The sequence below is a fragment of the Cheilinus undulatus genome, linkage group 9 (assembly GCF_018320785.1).
Source record: "Cheilinus undulatus linkage group 9, ASM1832078v1, whole genome shotgun sequence".
NCBI lineage: Eukaryota > Metazoa > Chordata > Actinopteri > Labriformes > Labridae > Cheilinus > Cheilinus undulatus.
Genome location: NC_054873.1, coordinates 30781172 through 30802741, shown reverse-complemented (window position 1 = coordinate 30802741; position 21570 = coordinate 30781172). Strand labels below are relative to the sequence as shown.

The 21570-nt window shown below is 39.5% G+C and overlaps 1 protein-coding gene across 3 annotated transcripts in view; it reads left to right on the top strand.

Annotated features, from left to right (window-relative positions):
* Window positions 1-19360, top strand: part of LOC121515253 (BTG3 associated nuclear protein) — a 53953-nt gene extending 34593 nt beyond the window's left edge. For 2 of the 3 annotated variants that reach the window (XM_041795925.1, XM_041795924.1), the window contains exons 12-13: window positions 13443-13583; window positions 18357-19360. In XM_041795925.1, coding sequence (XP_041651859.1) covers window positions 13443-13583; window positions 18357-18473 — 258 coding nt within the window. In that variant the 3' untranslated portion in view covers window positions 18474-19360. Of the gene's footprint in view, window positions 1-13442; window positions 13584-15923; window positions 16009-18356 lie in introns of all 3 variants that reach the window. The other variant, XM_041795926.1, reaches the window with a different exon arrangement.
* Window positions 19361-21570: the final 2210 nt, after the last annotated feature.

Here is a 21570-nt window from a genome sequence, read left to right as displayed (position 1 = left end):
GGGATCTCCAGAAATCAGTGTGATTTGTGCTGGAAACGAACAGCTGGCTGTGTCCCAAGTTCCTCTGTTGTCCCTTTTTCTTGCTCTGCTCAGAAATGTTGCAGGAGGTTGTTGAGATTCCTGTGATTCACAGCATGAAGGGAGTGTAAAGAGAGATGAAAAGATACAAACAAGATGTTTTATGGCTGATGTTTAGTGTAAGTGGGATGTATGTAAGCAGTATTGGATTTAGAGGTCTAGCAGTGGATTGTGTTTCAAAGGAGCAGTGGTCTGCTTTGTGTCCTTGTGGCATTTTGGCTAGGAGATAAAGGGTCACAGAGTAGGGAATCCTGAGTTGTGTCCGCGTGTGTTTGTTACTCAGCATTTCGGAGCAGTGCAGAGGAGGGTACCCCCAGTGCTGTTTGCTTTTGTGTTTGTGGGCAGAGTAAGAAGGACCAGATGTGTTCAGTGTGACTCAACGTCAGCACAGGCCCAGTGCAGCCCTTTCTCAGCAGTCTCAGGACGACAGTACTCATCATCCATTGGTTTAAACATGTTTCTGACCGCAATTTCTCATGGCACAAGTGTGTTTATATGAGAGTAGATTGCTTGGTTTAAACTAAACTAAAGAACTACTTTAGTTTAAACTAAACTAAAGTAGTACTGTCATGTAAAGAACTATAATAGGAAATCTGACGAACATTAGAATCATAGCCTGAATAAGCATTTTGTGATTAATAGAGCTGGATGGATTGCTGATCTGTTTTTTTGGATTACTTTGGTCAGATTTCTGTTGGATTTTTATTGCTAGCATGAACAAATTTGGAGTGAAATAAATCCCAAGTATTATCTTAGTAAGATTAAGAAGTGTGAGTTGCAGTCATAGATGGTAGACGGAGACACAATCCACTGAAATTGAAGCCAAAAAATATTTAATTTCAGTCCGTGTTGTTATCATTTAGGAGCATATATATCAGACAACATGCAGCGTTTATTTACCATATGAAGGGGAAAATATGTCTGCTGGTCGAGACTTAATGACCAGGAGACATCGCCTTGTCTCTACTGCTCTCTGTCTGTCCGTAACAGATGCTAGTGCTGACGTGTACATTGTAATGCAATGATAAAGGGACTTAGTACCACATATTTGCCGACCGGTGAATTACAGACTACAGGAGTTTAGGGTCTGACAGTGGGCAGAGTAGGAACTTTAAGCAGCACCATTACAATACAAACAGCCTTCCTGTTGGGTGTAAGATACGTTATTTCCAAGTTTACAGTGTAACCTCTGTGAAAAAAATCAGAACGCAACATATTCTCCGTCACTTTGTGTGCCTCTCTGCCTGTATTGCCCAGCACTGCATTACTCCTCTCTGTCTCCTGCTGCGTGTCTCTCAATCAGTCAGCTGTGTGCTCCTGTAGTATTAATCTCGCACGCACATGTGTTCGTGTGACAAAACTGGTGAGCAGAATTCTCGTCAAATGAGAGCATGTGAATCAACCAACCGACCATCCAAGTGATAGATGTCAGCCCAAGAATGTAGGGGGCTCCAACTACAGTTGAAGTTCAGAGAATAACTATTAGACTACCGCTTTCCAGCTTGCTGACTTCATCAAGGTCATCTAGAAACACACTGAAAATGGATTCTATCGATGTGGGCATACATATCACATAACAAGGTTAAACAGCTCTCTATCATCTGTCTGTTTTTCAGGAGAAAAAAAAATCAGCAAGCCTTGTGTTTCTCTGGATATTATGCATTTGAAACAGTCATATTAAGGGCATGAGAAGTAGCACCCACGCCTGAAAGCCCTCACTAGCTGCTGCTAAGATGTGGCTGCCACACACTCAGTTTGAAATGGCTGTAGCATTTTATCAGTTAGATAAATGTGTGCTGGGTGTAGTGTCAACCTGACGTTTTCACCAGTTCCCTTCTGTTCATGTCTTCAATCCAAGTTATGTCACCACAACTTTATGTCAATGTCTATCTCAGGGGTATTTTGGCTTCACTTTTGTACGACACAAAGATGGAGACACATGGTTCACATAAATATGCAATCAGTGCTGGCAGAGGAGGAAACAGAGAAAGTTGTAATTTAATGGAAATGACAGTAAAATAGCAAACACATTCAACATTGCTTCTACTTTTTTTTGTTGAACATAAAGAAGTAGAAAGATACAATTTTGTTTATTTAGTATTTGTTAGACTACATTTTTTAGACATAGGTGTGACCTTTGAACAGCATTGACTAAAAACTAACAATGTTTTAGAAGGATGTGGTGCAAAATAAATCCCACAATTACACAAATGTTTATTGTATACAGGCAAATTTCAAGTAAGAAGTATTGACTTTAGTGTTTTACCTGCTGATATAAGCTGACAGGTGACTTGAGACTTGAAGTAGAACAGCTGGACTCTGTACCTACAGCTGTCAAAGCTGCTCCATACTTTCGATCCACAGTCTTCTCTTAGAGACATTGTTTAAAGCTTTGCCTGCTCTGCTTTAAGTATCAGTGTTAGGCCATTTGGAGATGTCTAGCCTTCATATTAATTTCAAAGCATTTTCTGTTGTTTTTAGTATTTAAAATGTAGGAAAAGATGAATCACTTGAGTTTTGTTGAAAACTTTGGATTTGATTTAAGAGAGGGTTACGCATTCATCAACCTGCGTTTGTCTCTTAGTTAAATTTAATAATATAACAAATGACATATTAAGATGGCTTTTTTATGCATTGTGGTATTTTGTTAGTTGCATTTTACAACCTGTGTATATCATACAGCTCCTTTGAATCCAACAGTATAATTGAAAACACGATAAAGGCATCATCTTATATCATTAAATCCACCAACACCATAAAAATGCCTTCATCAATTAAGAAGACCAAGTTTGGATTTGCTTTTGAGAGAACAGAGAGAAACTCTGCTTGACTTTTCTTCCATTTAGTTTCTCAAGGGCCTGACTTTTAATTACAGCTGTTATTTTTGTCATCAGTCCCTCCTTTGATTTGCTGGTTCTGGATCAGGATTCAAGTCAGTATGGTTTAGTCATAAAACCTCTATGAGCCTCGTCTGAATCTGACTCCTGGTTTGCTGGTGGGAGTTTTTCAGAGCAAAGGATGCAAGGGAGGGTTTGATTGGATGCAGGTGCTGAGCTCTGTCATAAACAGTGTCAGGGTGTGGGTGGAGATGGGAAGAAGTGGCTCAGGTTATGAGGTCAGGGATCAAGCAGGACAATGATTTATCTTAAGGAAGCATTTTAAAGAGAGTTGAAAGGAGACTGACACATCACCGAGAATTTAAGATGGTCTTGATTGATTAAATCGGTAATATTGAGCAACATATCTTGCCGTAAGAATGAGTATTCACTTGCAAATCAGAAACAGAATTTTGACACAGTAGGGGAGTGAAAAATGATATTTTTGTGGGTTTTATCTCAGCTTCTGACATTTCTGGGTTTTTTAGTAAGTAAGTAATTCACTTTATGGGGAACAAATACATGTTAATATCTCTGCATTTCTGGTCCATGTATCCTCTCCTGTCCCAGGTGGCAGGCCCTAACCTTTGCATCCCAGGCACCTCCGTCAGGGCAGAGAGGGTTTTCTCCATGGCTGGGATGATAGTGATAGTGATAGTGCTCTGTTCTTGCTTCAGAAGATGTGGGTCGCCTCATGTTTTTAGGTTAAAACATGTAGGAACAAGATAGTACCAACATTTTTTAAATGTTTTATTCATTATAAACATGATGTCATCACCGCCGTAAGTGGAACAATTTTATTTATTTTTGTTTGACGTTTAATTTCTAACCTGTTTGTTTTGAAGTTGACCATCATTACCAAAATACCTGTTGAAGGCCTCTAAATGGTGCAGGTGGCTGTTTGCACTAAAAAAAGTACATAAAAATTAACATTAACTACTTTGGCTTTTAGCTCATTATTTTTTCATTGCAATCTGTAATGTAATATTTGAGGGTCCTCTAGAGGACAAATGTGTAACTACACGGTGATTAAGGCAACTGGACGTTTTACATACATATTAATAAAAAATGTGCATAAATATTCAAATGTAATTCAAAATTTGTAAAAAAATAATAAATAAGATTTGAAAGGACTGTAGATAAATATTAACAGCCCTAGAAGGCACAGTTGCTCAGGATGACATAGCCATTGACTTAAATGTGTATGAATGGAAAAAGTCCACTTATAGGCACTTTTCATTGCTTCTTCTGCTATTGTTGTATGAATTTGTAGTGTAAGAGCACTATACAGTTCATTTACCAGTTTGCAATGAAATTTCCTGTTTTTATGCTTATTTATGCTTTTGCAACTCTGGGGATATGAGCTCAGTAAGTGGGGAGCTTAAGAAAATTAACAGAAATTACACATCCCAGGCAAACAAAATAAAAAAAATGGAGGATTTAGGGCATCTGTAGAAATAAGAGCAGTCCTCAGATTGAGAAAAGCCTTAAGAGCCAAGTATTGATTGCTGCAGTGAGCTTTCTCTTAGCTGGTGTCTTCCTTTTTCTGTTTTCCCAGTCTACGCTAAACAAGCAATTGGAGCATCCTTGTGTCTCTGGGCACATTTACAGCCAAGTCACAGCCATGCTTTCTCCCTCCTCTCCTCCACCCTCCTCTACCCCACCTACCCACCCAGAGATATTATTTCTCCCTGGACATCTGTCCAGTGTTGGCAGATTCAGATGTTGTTGACGACTGTGAACCCGGGAGGAAGTTCCAGCCACTCCAAAGCCCAAATGTTTCTTTTAACGTTCCCCTGCTCTGTTTTTTTTTTTTTTTTTTTTGTCACATCTGACAGAAGAAAAGGCATTCCTTTGAGATTGATAGGAACCACATTTATCTTCTCCTTTAAGCACAGAAAAAACCTGTTCTGTGTGACTGGATAGTTGTTTTTACTTAATGGAGGATCTTCTGTTATGGGTGATTCTAGCGTTCTTAATTGCAATGAGGGTGTAGCAAAGTCTCAGAAAACATCCTCAGACACAAACACATTCTTATAAGGCGGGTGACTCATAACATCGTCCGATGAGCAGCTGAGTTTAACAGACCTCCTGGGTGCCTGGGAATCAATACCAGCCTGCAGAAAATATGCGCGTTGCGGAGGCACATTTTCAGATTCAAACAAAACTCTGGGAGCAAAACACAGAATTAACAAGGGAATGCAGGAGCATTGTTGTGTTCTTTCTCATGAACAAGTACTTTCATAATTTAAAAAAGGAGAAAAAGTACATTCTACACTCCTCAAACAAGCTCAGACCAGTCTTTAGGCAAAATGTTGCTTAGGCAGTCGGTTGTTGTCTCGCAGTATCAAAAGTCTTGAATGTTTTTTGCATCAAGCCGCTGTTCATTTTTCTGCCTTTCCTTTCCATGTACCGGATCCATTACTGAAAGCATTACAGCATCAGCAAAAGATTTATTTTTTCTTCCCCCTTTTTATCCTCAAGGCCATGGAAGCAAGCAAAGCCTGCAGAGAATTTAAGATGGTCTGGATTGTTCAGTGCTCTTCCCATCACTTTAATCCTGTTCGTCTGCTATGACCCTGGACCTCTAGCATGGTGGTGGGCAGCCAGTCAGCGCTGACTATTTAAGGGTCGCTATCCATCAAACTTTGAGGTCAGCAGTAGTTAATACTCTTTAGATCAGATGATGGCTCCTGCTCCTGACATATTGAGCTCACTGTGTCAAAGCTAATACAGCGAGCCACATTTTAAGTGAGTCATCCTCGCTCTCTGATGCATTTAGGCAAAGCTGTGAAGTTTCTTAATGTCAGGGGACTTGTGTGCTCCAAGAAAGCCTCCACAAATGTTTCTCTTCTTGTTTTATAGTGTTGCAGTTTGTTCTTACAATCTTGACTTGTTGTTGATTCAACTTAACTATCCTCTTCCTCCCTTTCTGGAGTGCAATTTTGTAATTATTTTTGTTTTTGCATCATTGCAAACCAGCTTGATGATGATTATGTCCTATTAGCTGAATGAGAGGTAATTATCATCAGTGCTCACAAAATCACTTAATGTTGCTCAAGAAGGCTTTTTAATGCACTTCAAACCTCAGCGCAGTCATAAATAACAAACTGATAATTTATGCTAACAGAAAAAAAATACCCTACATGACTGTATTAATCCACTGAGTATACTTTTTGGAATTTTTTCATGCAGTGGGTGTTCATCTCTTTGGCACAGATTCTTTCGATTGAGTCTTTCTTGTCAAGACCAGCATGACATTAGCACGCCGCAACAGAGGAGATTAGTTGTCCTGACGTACGGAGTCGTGGGACAGGATGTGGACTCGAGAAGTTCCTGTGTAATCGCTGTTGAGATCTCACACATCGTTCCAACTCTGTAAATGCTTTTATGAGCCTCTGTGTTCGGATCCTCACAGCTGAGAATGCAAACTGCTCTCAAATGGAGGCTGAGGATCTAATTGAGAAAGACAAGGATTTACGATATTGGGTATCAACCATAGCATATCTTGAACTGCGTAATTATACACTTAGATACACGAGTTTGACAGCATAGACTCATAATCACGGGGAAATTTACTCACACTCACGCTGAGTCACTAGACAGATGATGACTTGGCAGAAGCCATGTTTGATTCCCAAAAAGAACAAGTATGATGGATTATATCTATAGGGGTTTGATTTAGCATTGTTGACATGAATTGAGCATCTAGAAGAGGATGCCTATTTAGGATTTATATAGAGAAAAGTAGTCAGTTTTGGAAAAATGTTAAGTGATTGAAACTGCAAGATTATCAACCTATCTTGAATTCCTGAAAAGTTAGGTGCATGTATAATCCTTAGACTGTATAAAAATGGACATAGAGCAGCCATCTTGGAGTGAAGCCAAAATATGAAGCGCCCCCTGCTAACTTGCTCCAGTTTAGGTCATTGGGCCAATTCCGCCTGTGCTTCCTCTTGTCAATAGGAACATGGGGTCAAAGATGCACCCTGTGTTAGTCAAGTAGCATGCATGCTTTGCCTTTCCAGTGAGCGCATAGCAGGAAACCCCCATATGGATGAATACATTTATGACAATGCCTACTGAATACAATGACATCAGTTCAGCAGCAATGAATCCATAGTTGAATGAATGTGAATATGAGGGTGCAACAAGCTATGCCATATAGAGGAGGCTGGGGTGGAGGAGGTTAACCTTTGCCAGCAGCAGCAGGGGGATGCATTAGCATTAATGCAAGCAGGGATTAGTGAGAAGTACTTCATGTAACTACACCACAGTGTTGAGAGAAAGAGCTGTGTTTGGCTGTGGGAGATTGGAAGCAATAATTAGGATCAACTAGCTGTCAGCTGATCATGGCTTGGTGTACGACTACCAACTTGTCCTGCATGAACTAATGCTGAGCCCTAACCCTTCTTAATACCCTTCCACTCTTGAATCCATTGTTAGCCAAGATGCTGGCTTACTCCAGCTAAACAGATGCCATCAGCTCACTGAAGCCATCTTCTTCCACAACATGTAAGTGGGTATATCTCCAAACCTGAGCTTAATTCTGTTAACAGGCTTATCTTTTCTGGTCTGGTATCATCACAACAAGGTGTGTTGACAAGTGCAAATAGGGTCAACTGTCTGCCTTTTGAGTAGGGGTATAGGGGTTCACAAGCGTCATTGTTTGGTTCATGCCTCTCTTTTTGGGTCACGGTTTGGTACAGGTTTGGTTTATTTGTAAAAAAAAGCACAAAGTTCCAGTCTGAATCTTGTAGGTTTCCCTAATTTTTTACTTTTAACTGACAGCTGTGCAGCCTACACTTTGTTCCATCTTGTGTTATCAGTAACTACCTGTAATAGCTGGTACAGCCTGTTTTGTATTAAATATGAGACAAAAAAAACAAAAGACCTGTTAAAGCAACACAGACATGAATAGCCTGTGTTATGTGAAATGCTATGATAAAAACTTAAAAAATGCAAAAAGAAAAAAAAAATAGATATACATTGTAGAGCAATGTATTGTATCTATTATATATGAAGTGTGCAAATATCCTTGGCCAGATCACCCTTGTGAAAGAGAGCTCGATCTCAATGGGTTTTATCTGGTTAAATAAAGGTTAAAATGAAAATAAAAATCCTTGAAATAAGTCCAATATAAGACACTTTTGTAGTTGTAGTGAAATTTTGCTTAAATGCAAGTAATGTGAACTGCTGCCAGCCCCCATATTACAGCTGTGGTCATTGTCCATAATGTCCACACCAACAAATAAGGGCCGGTCCCCCTTTATAGGCAGGGTAATATAAATTATTAACATGCTAATTCTTGTGCGTTTCCATTTGAAACAGCACAGACGTGAGTTTGTTTTAAATGGCACAGCTTTTCTTGGCTTGACAGTATAGATTGTCCCATGTGATGCAACTCGGCCAATCAAATCCTTTGGTCAGAGCTTACGAGTGAACCCATAAAATGAATGTGCGTGTTTTGGCTCTATATCACACCACTAGCTCAGTATGTAAGCCCCTGTTTCAGGGATATTCTGGCTTCAGTTTTGTACAACAGAAGGAGAGCTAAAAGTGCTTTTCTAGTGAACTCATAGAACAATTTCTGTGTGAAGTCAGGGTGAGATGATAAACGACCTCAGAAGGACATATTCAGGATAACTCACCACAAGCCAGTGGGAATGGATAATAACATTTATACTAAACAACTGGAGGGCAACTGGTGTGATTATTGTGCATTTAGAACAGACGAGGTAAGATTTTAGGGGAGCCTGTCCTAATATTCTCTATAAACCTTTGGGGTACATTTGTGCAAATAGCCTTAATTAGAGCCAGGCTAGCTGTTTGTGTGTGATCCCACTCTTCATGCAAAGTTAGGCCATCTGACAGCTAGCTCCAGCCTCAAATTTAGCCACTCAACATTCGGATGGTTTTTATTTCCCCTCCTGACCGAAGCATAAAATCAAAACAGTGAATTTTCCAACTCGTTAAACTATTTCTCTTACCGTCTGACTACTCGTAACACCAGTCCTTGAGGCTAACGCTTAAATGATCTGGAATGTTCTATGGGTGATCAAACACTGATTCATTTAACCATCGTCTAACAGTCTTTGGTTTATAAGGCTGCCTGGTCTTGAAGCATCCTGGTTGTCTGATCAGATGAGTCAGGCAGACCTTTTAACTAATAGCTTCCATCGGCTCACCCGGGCCTGGCACGTTATGGTGATGAAACAGCAGATTTTGTGGTGAAACTGGCAAAGTTCTCTCGATGATGATGATGATGATGTGAGACGTCGGGTTTTGGTGGTGGCGGGTAAACTGAACCTTTGTTGCATGTCGCTTTCTCAAAACTTCAAAGCTGGGGTCTGACTGGGGGCTGGGAGGCAATGTGGGACTCTGGGATTGAAAGGGTTAGGGGACAACAAACATCATCTGTAATTGTGGTTTGTGAGGGTTTGGGTTTTTCTTCAGGCTTGCATGTTCTCTTTAAAATTTTTAATGTCTGCAGAGTATGCCTATGCCAGTCCCAGCACCAAATGCAGCTGGAAGAAGGAAGACTGAGACCTCATATAACATCATAGAGAAAGCACACAAAGACAACATACATATGAAACCTGGCAGACAGGAGATGCTGAAAGAGATCTGTGTTCAGTTCAAGGCTGTGAAACCAGGAAAAATCAAATGAGACCATACTGTCAGCTCATGCTGGAATGCCTTTTATTTCATGGCTCCTCTTTAAAACGGTTATTGTTGGACAGCTGTGGGCCACACTGGAGGATGCTAGTGTTGTCTCTGACCTTTCTCTGATTAAAACAAACACACAGAACCAAAAAACTGAGTGAATGTTTCCCCCATCTGTCTTTCTCTGTGTCCCCGATGACAGCATGATTGTATGTTAATTTGTATGTCTGTTGTCACATGGGAAATGAGCTATTCAAATTAACAGCAGTGCTCCACTAATCCCCGACCATATGTGTGTGAGCTATTCATATAAACACACACATGCTTTCCTTTTTGTGTTTGTGGTTGCAGTCTATCTATAGGCATAGCCTCAACAAACTATAGGAATACCCAACAACACACCAGCTGCCCCAGTCTGCTCTGTAATTAGAGCATCAGAACCGCAGAGCTCTGATGTCGCCTGGCTGACATTCAATTCTGTGGGTAGATTAGGATCCCCTCGCGATGACTCAGGATTCTCTGCCAACTTCTTCTTTATATCTTTGTAGAAATATTACTTAAATTAAACAAACCAGGAAAAAATGACTCTCAAAAGAACGTCGTGTTCTGGAACCTAAGAAAAGAAAACTTGTAAATTGAATTGAACGGATCATAACGTTTCATTCCGACTTGATGTAAAAACAAAATGCAGGATAAGAAGATGTGAAAACAGCAGGAGTGAAATGTTTATTTACCACACTCCGATACCCCGTGTGACTCTTCCTGTTTAATACCATACTTGTTTACAATGATGGCTTTTATCAAAACATGAACATAAACACATCAAATAGGACATGAATGAGGCCTCCTGCTGTTTGCTTTTATTTGACTCTTTCACATTACGGAAAGGCCAATCAGAGTTTCTTTTTAAAGAGTAAATAAACCCTCAAACCACTTTTTCTCAGATGAGTGTTGGGGTTTGAATCTTGACATTTATTTAAATACAATATTTTTTTTATTGAAAATGTGCATAGCTACAGGTTTCAACTGTCTATTGCTACTGTCTCTTTTTTTAAATTTCTACTGGCAAATCTGGTGGCAGGTGACATGTGGAGTCATCTTTCATCACCACAGCTACCACCCACTTTTCCCCAACCGTAATCTTCACTCATAGCAGCAGACAGTAGACATTATTGTCTTCACCAATCAGAGACTTTAGAATTGTGGGTAATGTAGTGCTGTTGCTGGAGAATAAACAGTGTTTTTCTGAAACAAGGCATATAATATACGAACTTGTGTCCTTCACATGACTATATAACATTAGTCCCCCATTCAAACTCTCTTTTGTTGAAAAATGACTGAAGTGGAAAATATAGAAGTTCCTAGAGCAAGATCAACCAATCAGAGAGGTTGCTTGTCCAGTGTTGGGGTAATTCCTCAAAACAGGAATCCATTACACGTAAGTAGTTGCTTTCTAAAAAAGTAAGAGGTTACTTACTCAGTTACTCACATCAAAAAGTAACTAGTCACACTACTAGTTACAATACATTTGCATTAATCCTTGTCACCTGAGATCTTCTGTTACTAACTTTCCTCCACCATATATCAGGGTTCCTGCACTCTTCTAGAAATCTAATTAGAGACTTTTTACAACTTGAACTGAGGAAAAATGTATACCACTTTCTATACTTTAAACTGTCGAAAATGACAGACATGAGATTTCTTGCTAAACTAGACCATGACTCAGTTTTCTTATTTAATGAACTGTCTATGAAATATCAAATGATATAGGGGGAAAAAGGTTTGGGGGTCATAAACACTCTAAATTCCTGATTTCTGGCACATTTAATGCTTCTATTCAATCTATATACGGTATGTTGTTATTAATCATTACACATTTTTGGTGATAAACAGGTGTGCTGAGCTGATTCTAAACAGTTTAACTATAAAAAAGCCAAATAATGCTTTTTGTCAGGAAAGACTTTTTAAAATAAGGATGGGCTGCAAGAAATTTTAAAGTGGGCAACCTGGTACCCCTGATGTTAGAGAACTGGACTGGTGTTTTTCCACAGTACAGAGTGTATTTAATCACGGTGAGTCAGACAAAATCAGAGAGGGGTCTAGGGTCCTCCTTCAGGAAATTTAGAACATCCAACACTGAATTCCCTGAATTATGGAGAACATATGCAACAAATTGCAGGGGAAGATGATTGTCATGATGATCATGTAAGGTTGGCTAGAAAACACAGTTTGGATAAGGACATGTCTTACTCAAAGTGCCTGCTTAAAACTAAGGCCGGCACTACAGGATTTTAAGCCCGATTTTAGCCAAGATTTGACTTCCCTGACGATTTTGGGGGCATATACAAACTGGAGCCTCATCGCAAACAATTATTTGTCTGAGTAGTCTGCATGTGTGTGGTGTCAACATGATTCATTTACTGCTCCAAATCGCGTCGTAGCCTCCTAGACTCTGAATCGATATTTACGATTCTAGGTCGTAGCGCCGCTGACATAGTATCCACAACAACCAATGAGATTGAGCACACCGGGTAGCGTCACCAGACGAATCGCACGTACTTTCACTGCTCACAACCCTAAATACAACTGTACCTTAATTACAGCCAGGATTTCATCCTGAATCTTTCCCCTGTTCTATGATTGTTGCTGCACCTGTAACACACTCCAGAACAGCTTGTTGTGGAGAGACAGCAAGACAGTATCGACAGACATCTGACAGTCTGACTGAGTCATCTAGTGTGTGCGTTCAGAGGATTAAAGATGAAAAATCTTTGGAAATTGTCCTGAAGTCTGAGGTCTCTCACGGTTTTAAAACTGTTTTAGATTAAAAAATCGTCTAGTTTGTGGCCGGCCAAAGACTATTTAAGGATCTGCAGGAACCCTGATATACTGCCACAAGTCTAGTTATCTCAGCTGTTTTGATTACCTGTAGCTCTTTAACATAGACTTTACTAGCTTTGTGTTAGCGTGCTGCCTTTGTAGTTGACTTGTTTCTGACCTTAGCGCAGTTTACTCTTCACTGTTAAAATCTTTACCTTTTGCGAAACATATGCAAAATAGTGTTCATATCTCAGCACATTTAAAGACAGCCTTATCTCTACTTTGCCGTTTCCCTCTCCTTCCTCCGTGAACTCAAGCTAATGTTTTATTCACCTGAATCAATGTGTGAAAGGGGCGCTTGATTTGTTTTATCCGTACTCCCGTTTTACATATAGTTGAGAGATTTACAGTAATGCAGGTAACAAGCTTATTATTTTACAGTAACAGTAAAGTGATTACTGAGTTAGCAGCAGCAACACGTTATTACTAAGTCCAGCCAAATGTTATAATATGATTACAGTAAGGCGTTACTTTCAAACACTTAACACTGGCTGTGTCACTCTAAGATTGCAGGTAATCTCGTGCTGTTTCTGAGATTGCAATGAACATTTTTTCCTCAAAAAATGTTGGTAATACACACACTTGTTTCTTCTACTTGATCATTTATTGTTGTTTCCAACCTAGGCAGTAGTAAGTGTATGGCTAATAATCAAATCTGAACAGTAACATAGACTGAATAATGCTGTAGCTGATAAGGGACAGCAGGAAGGAGGGACTAGGTGTGTATCACCCCTCTCTCCCCCAGCCCTCCCCATGATGTTCTAAAGTCATTTCTTTATTTCCAAGGTGGATGTACCTCAGCTCAAACTCTGGGGTTTGGTTACTCTATTGGCTGACAGATGGTTATTTTCACACTTGATGTGGCTAATGTTTAGAATTGATTTGAAAAAAAAAAAAAAAAGCTTTTGGTTGAATTTCTTTGCCTTCCTCTATCTGTTCTAGGTGTTGCGTGGGGCCCAGCTCATAGCTGTGGCGTCAGCTGATGGCGGAGCTACAGCAGTGGAAGGCTCCTCTCTCCCCCCTGACATCCAAGTGCAGTACGTTCAACTAGCCCCTGTTGCAGATCACACAGCTGCTGTACAGGTAAAACAACACACACTAGGGAAACAAAAATACTAACTTCTCAGGTTTTTTACATGTGCACAAACACAGTTTGTTTGTTGCTGAGTTGTAATCCAAGCTGTCAATATACAGCTATCATCTGAGATGAAACAGGCCCAAATAAAGTTTTAAATCAGCCCCACAACACATGTTTAGTTTTTAACCCATCCTCTTTCTTCCTGTACAATACACAGACCAGTTTTCAGTGTTGGTGAAGTTCATACTCAAAGCATCACCTGAACATATGAATCCTTGAATTTTCAACAAATACCACTAACGGCAATAAAATTTGCACCTTTTCTTCCTGATAAGAAATCTCTCCTATTTTGAATTAATGTATTCTTTGGCTGTCACTATTGAAAAAATAAGTCAAAAAGATCTTTAGATGGATGGATAGATAGATTGAAAGAAGTGTCATTTTCCAAAGTAAATTCAGACTTTAAATTTTACCATGAAATTCAGTTTGACTCTATTAAGTGTCAAATGGATTATTTGAATGAACTAAAGAGTTATATTATGATCCATCTGCTATTAATACATCAGCATTGTTTTGTGCTTGTCATTTTTGTTTGTATGTCTTATGAAATTGAGCCAGATACACAGATCTTCTCCTTGCCCCTTTGTTTATGCTAACAGTGCCAGTCAGAGCCCCATAATTACACTGTTTTCAAAAACTGTCATACCAAAGAACAGCCAAACACCACTGCACCTCGAGACATTCATAACTATGCAAATCCTGAAGTAGTATGGTACAACTTGCTGACACTATACAATCTCATCCTTGACACCATTTACGAAATGTATTTCTCTGGGGGAAAATAAGCAAAATCTATCACCAGTAGGTAGATATAATAAGTACAGAGTATAGCTATATTATTGTGTCCAGGCTGGGGACCTCATCATGCATGTAAAGCTTGGGTTGGAGTGAAGCATCTACAGCTAAGTTATATGTGTATTACTTCCTGTTTCTTGATGAAACATGCTAATTTGAGGGCTTGCCATGGCCATTCTGTTTGTGTTTTTTTGTACATGATGTGAATGACGTTTTTCATTCAGGTTTCGTAAAGTTGTAAGCCAACTTTTTAATGGATCGAATGAAAGACCACTGGAAATAGGCAAAAAAGATTTCAATATTATATCAAAACACTGGGCTACCTTTTTAGTTTAGAGTTTGGGAAGGCTGGAGTATTTTGCAGTTGGACATGATAAATATGCCTACAAAATTACATACATATGGGGAAAATACTCTGCCGTGTACTTTGGAATAAACTGTAAGAGGTGTGTGCAAAGTTTCTTGAGTTTCTGAGCATGTTTGGGGCCTCATTAAATTTTTACATAATTTTGGGAATTCTTCATGTTTCAAATGTTACCTTTTGAACTCTGTTCTTGTGGGAAATCAAAGTGCGGCTGACCAGCTTTGATCAGTATCAATACTCAGTGATTAGTGTCAATAATGAGGAAGAATTTATCAAACTATATTTTTGTTATTATTATTATAGTGATGAAATATAAATCTTAGTGTTATTTCTGCTATTTAGCCAAGCTGCATAGAAGTAAGGCTGAAACCCTGTGATGATTGAGCTTGTTAAAGAGCAGCCACATGTGGAGTCAGGATGGTGCACAGACACACAGCGCAGAGGTCTTTGAAGTGGTCAGGTTAGCCCTGTAAAGAATCTAAAAGAACAGCATATAACCATTGTTTTCTCTGCATTTTGTTGAATATTTTGTCCTTTTTTCCTCACAACATCATTCCCTTGAGTCTGAAGGTTTTTACGCTTTAGCCCTCATGTGAGTAAAGCCTTTGTTGTGTTATTGGACAAACAAAAGAGAACTTCAAATGAATAATGGCTGTGTAAAACACCAGCCATGTCCTGCTATAGATCTCCCTGCAGACTCTGTCGTGGGATTGATCATATTTGCCTCTCTTCAAAACAAGCAGTAAACTAATTAGGATCAACCGTGCGTATATTTTCAGGTTTTGCCATTTCAAACTTTGCCCTCTCAGTATGACCTGGTCTCGTTTTCTTTGTTTGTTGTTCGTAGTTGTCCAGGTAATTGGTCTATTCCTGTGGTGATTTAAGCACCCAGTACTGATCAATAATTTTGGTTTGGATCAAACCAAACTGATTCACACCAATACCCCTTCAGTCTTCACAGGAATAAAAGTGGTCTCTACACCATGCAGTGTATTTCAAAGGTCTGTGCTCCATGCCGCTTGGCACAGGGAGCAATCAAACTGTTTGTTTACTTAACTGATTTGTTTGAAGTGATTTTTAAGACTTGCAAAGAGGTCATTTTTTCCTTTTGTTTGATTGTACACAGATTTCATCACAACTCAGCGAAGTTGGCCAGAGGTCTGATAAGTCATCGGCTCTGGGTTCAGTGAGGGCACATGGACAGAATAACTGTAGGTTAACAATGATCTGTCTGTTGATTGAGACTCATCAGAGGCAGGCTTTGGCCAGATATTAGGCCCATGATAAGGCTGTTGCTAAGAAACAGAATGATGAAATGATAACCCACCAATCTATATGTCCAACATCCAGCCATAGAGCTAATATGTACCGTTTAATCTCTGCAAAGTCAAAAAGGAGCAAGAATAGAACTGACATCATCAAAATCAGTTTGTTATGTAAAGACATATTGCACAGGTTGAGTCAAGAAGCCTGGAATAGATTACTAATCCAGGTTGGGTTGTTATCACAGTGTAGTTTTGATGTCACTGCATGTAAACATTGCTGACTGTCAGTCTGAAGTTCATTCAAAGGTTAGCACATTCCTTCTCTCTTTTCTGAAAAGTGTTGAATGGAGTGAATTGCTCTCATCTGTCTCCAGACATGTGAAAGCATTTATAGAAATTCTTCAAAAATTACTTAGACTTTTGTATTTATTCATCTCTGCATTTTCCCTCTCTCTTTATTTAATGGTTTCCATTACACAATGTAGATAAAGGCACTGAGTGACTTTGTTGTTTTTTTCATGCAGAGGGCAGTTGTGCATGCTTGTGTTAGACTGACTTTCTTGTATTGTTATTCATTTAGAGCTCTGGTATGAAATCTGGGCTAAAGGCCTACCACCGTGTTCTGAGAGTAATTTTCAGGAATTAGCCAGTTTATCATGTTTACACATGGAGATCTTGGCCAGTTCAAAATGTCCAGTACTTAATTTTGTCAATAAAAACCATTGATAGATATTAGTTTAACTTAGACTTTTTTCTGCCGGTGTGTTTGCCTCATGTGTTGTGTTGTTTGTGCTGCTGTGGAGCAGCTGTTCTTCGCTTTGTGCTGTTGTCTAGTGACAGCATGCTGAGCTGAGGGGAGGATTAAATGCTGCAGGTGTGTTTGAGGGAACCTTTGGCGTGCATTCGAGGAAGGAATGAGTCACTTCTCATGGTCATCATCTAGGACTGAGTCATGAACTTCTCATGTAGTTAAGAGTTTAGATGCACAAAACCTCATGCTGTCTGACACCAACCAGAGAGACAGTCAAAGGATATCAAAACAAAAAAAGCTCAACACTTGTTGCATGTTTCTTCACCTGTCTCTCTGCTCCTTTTTCCACAGCTATTTATCTTCCTTATATACTCTCACAACCACTTTATTAAGTACCCCTGTCCAACTGCTCATTAACAAAAATATCTAATCAGCTAATTGCATGGCGGCAATCAATGCCAGGGTCACTGAAGATCCTTGAAAAGTCCTCAATAGCCTTAGATTAGATTATGAAATTGAAAGACATAAAAAGCCTTAAAGAGTCTTAGATTTTAGAAGGCACTTTGACTAAAACATGTTTTTATCCAGTCCTGATTTTCTAGTCAACCTTATACAATTCTGAACATCTTCCTTGACAAATGGTTGCACAAAGATTCTCCACAATCTGCTTTTTATTAGTTTAACTGTCTATGATCAGCTCAGCACACCCACTAAAAAGTGCAAATATCACCGTACAGCGTATTGAAAGGATGAAGGCATTAGATGTGCCAGAAATCATCAAGTTGGGCGTTGATGACCAAAAATCTCTTAGCCCTACACCATTTGACATTTGATAAGCAGTTCATTAAATTATAAAATCAGCCCTGGTCCTGTGTACAAAGAAAACGTTTATGCCTGTCATTTTTGACCATTTAATGTGCAAAAAGTGGTATCATTTTTTCTCAGTCCCTGTCTTAAAAGGGTCTTTAAAAATCTCAAATAACCATTCAGTACAATCAAGGCATGCAGAAGAGTACCACATAATTATTCTTGAAGCAGATGGGCTACAGAGCATCACCAATGGCCACATTTGTCAATTAACACCTGAAAACCGAGGCTAAAATTTGAACAGATTCACCATAATTGGACAAGAGAAGATTGTTGAAATGTTTGAGTCTTGATTTCGACAGCTAGATTCAAATGGTAATAAAATAAGTTGTAAGCGTCACGAAAGTTTGCCAGACCACCAACAACTATACTGCACTGATACTGGTATCAGTGTCTGTGCATCCCTGCTAACAACCACAGCATATTCAAGTCACTTGTATCAATTTCTTCCCGATTCTAATGCTCAGCTCAAACTTTAGCAAACAACTTTGTCCATGTCTACTTGCCTAAATGAATCGGTTGCTGCCCTGTGATGTGCTGATTAGATATTTGCACTTGAATAAGTATACCTATTAAAGTGGTTTTTGAGAGCACCCTTGTCTCTCTGGTCACTGAACTATTAAAACCCTTTTGCTGCATAAAGAGTACATGCTACATACAGGTTTCTGTGTTGCAGGCTGCTGAACTGGCCCCGGCCCTTCAGGCAGACATGGAAGTGAAAGAGGCCATCCAGGGAGCCATCCAGGGTGAGAATGGTGAGGTGGTGCAGATTGTCACGTCCGTGGCCACCTGAGGACCCCATTTGATTCGACATTCTGCGTTACATCACTTACCAGTCGATTGAACATCAAGAGGTCAACAACTGCTTACTGTCTGAAAAGCAATCAAGTCTGAATGCTTTTTTAACGAACACTGATGAAACACAGGGAAGAAGCCTTTTTTATTTCCCCCTTCAAACAGTTGCCAACCAGATTTAACCATGTGAACAGAGAACTTAAAAGACCCTGATAGGATGAAATCAGCTGTGGTCTCTCTGTTGTTTTCACCACTTGAAGGACCTGGCCCACCACAGAATACACATCGGGATTATAATCTATCCAGGGAGGATAGTGCTTAGGCAGACCTTCACCCTGCCACTTCATCAACAGAGGTGCTTGTTTACATCAACCTTGGAAAACAGTGGAGACACTTGGAGTAAAGCTGCTTGGCTAACTCCCTAAAAGCCCCCATGAGGGGTCTGTAAAACCCCTGAATCCCACCTCAAACAAACAGTGCTGTGCTTTTTTTTTCCTCGTGTCACGATGAACTGCAGTGGAAAGTAGATTTAGCTGAGGACAACGACTCTTGGCTGAAACTAATCTGGTTCACTGTCACTCTCCATGATTTGGTCCATACTGCATCTCCCAGCTGTGATCCCTGCTTTTCTTTACTTTCCTCAGCTTGTTTTCCACCCAGCTTTGTTTGTTTGTTTGATTTATGTAATTGCAGCATAGCAAAAATACTTGCAGGGCTTTAATTTTGGAGGTAGAAGACCATGAAATAGAAGAGATGGTGCCAGTGGTAGACAGTACCAGTTGCTTGTAGAATACCAAGGAAGCCCTGAAGTTGTTTATTTCCCCATTTTGTGTCTGTGAAAGATACATTCATGTGAATAAAACATGTTTGTGGTTGCCATAAAAAGAGGCCCTTTCGTTTGGTTTCTTCTTTCTTTTACTCTTTATTTCCAACAGCCATGGCCGCCAAAGACGGCTTCAAAGATCTCCTAGACATGACTCTGCTTTCATCCAAAACAGACAGTTGAAGAGAGCGGGAAATCCAAGTTTGGTTTTTGAGGTTGTGTTTAATGTCAAGCTGATTTTCTACATTTTCTCAAGTAAATGTGCATCATGTCAACTTTGCTAACCGTAGGATGAGGCTACTATAATGTCAACAGTACTGCCAAAAACAAGGGGGAGAAATAACAATTCAGTGGGACTGAAGTTTTAGTCAAAATGTTGTTATGAAATTGTTTTGGTTAAAACAGCTTTTTTATTCTTTACTTAGATTACAATCTCTGAGTCTTCTGTTCGTTGCATGGTTTATTTTTAAGTTGAGACAGAAAATGTGTTGTTTTGGAACGATCCTCAGCTGATGATGAATCTCTGTGCAGTCAGCAATAAGAGATAAGCGAGACACTCTGCGTCTGAGTGTTGCTTTGGGGAAGTTTCCCATGCCCTGTATGATGTAATAGTGTATTTTGGAGAGGGGGAAAGAACCGGCGACAAAATGAACTTGATAAAACAACATCCACGGTCTTGGCTGCTTCCTTTTGTTTCCTCTTTGTCTGAATTTTGCTTTCTCTGACCCACTTTGCGTGCCTCAAACTCAACTTGTGCTTTGTGGTGTTGAAACCCATTTACTCCCCTTCAAAATCACACACTAAGTCAGGCTAAAATTTACAGGGATAGTCTGGTGGGTCCATCCCTTTAGAAATAATCTTGCCGTAGTTGAGTTCAAATGTTGGCTCTGACAACTGTCTCCCCCTCATGACCCCTTCCATTAAATCTTGGACTTGGAAGGAACAGACTTTGCTTGTTACAGCCTCTTTCTCTTCACTTTTACAACCCTGGGCTCCATCCAGGAGCTGGAGCGGTAACCATAGCAACAGACCCTCTCTCCAGCTGCCCCGGAGATAACCTGCTGAAAACAGAAATGAATGATCGACAGAGAGATGAGATTGTTGGGGAGCGTATCGCATGTTTGTTGGAGAGGGAGTGGAGAGATGGACAGAGAGCAGGCGGTGCATCCTTCTCTTCCTTCTCTCAGCAGCTCTGTTTTCTCCTGCAGCCACGGACGCTCTGCTGGCATCTGTTACAGCAAGCAAGTACCAACCTCTCCCCACCTGGCTTTCACTTTGGCTGCTTATCTTCCCCTCTGCTCAAACTTTTACAAGCGTGGAGGAGTTATGTCAGGATGTAAAAAAAGATGAGTGAACGTATTTGTTGGAGCAAAAATGTCCAAACACGATGTGCCTCCAGGATCATAAATCATGAATTGTTAATCTTTAGGAAACAAAGCTCTCAGCATCAAGGATTTAACTGTCTGAGGCACATGGATAGATTACACCAGAGCAGCAAAATCACACTTTACAGCATGTACACATTTAGTTATTGGCTCACTCAATGGATTTTCCTTACGATTAGGAAAAAAAAAACCTGTAATACTTTCCAGCATATCTTAACTGTGTTTCTTAATTCTTTATTCCAAATTTTGATAATGAAGATTCTAGATGTTTTTTTTTTTTTCTTAAATTATCAGATGGTAAAACTGTCTAAGTTTCACTTCCCCCTTGCCCTTTTTGTCATGCAATAAAATTCTAAGCTGTAAAAATAAATCTTCCTGGATATTCATCTTTTATTAAGTATAAAGTGATATGGTTTGGTTAATTTTTTAGTAGCATTCATTGTTTGTTTTGGTGTACATTTTATGACCATAGTTTCAACTAAGATTAAGGTTAATTATCCCAAAATACAGAGCAGTATCGATATAGACTGTATTCCACATTATTATGCAAATACAATTCTAATTTAAAAAAGCATGTGATTTTTAGTTTTTCAATTAGAATTTTAAATTGTGCTGCTTCTCCTGTCAGTTTCCATCATTGACATCAGTCTCAGACAGGTTTGTTCTTTAGTTTGCCAGTTGAGCCTAATTAAAGAGACACTACCTAAAAAAGTTGTTCCTCATTGTTAAGCAAGTCACAGGTTTTATGGGGAAAAAAGAAAGATCTTTCTGCTGATGGAAAGTGTGAAATAGTGCAGTATATTGCGAAAGGTTTAAAAACACTGGATATTTAATGAGAGATTAAGAGATCATTGAACTGTGAAAAGATTGTGTAAAGATTGCGCAGA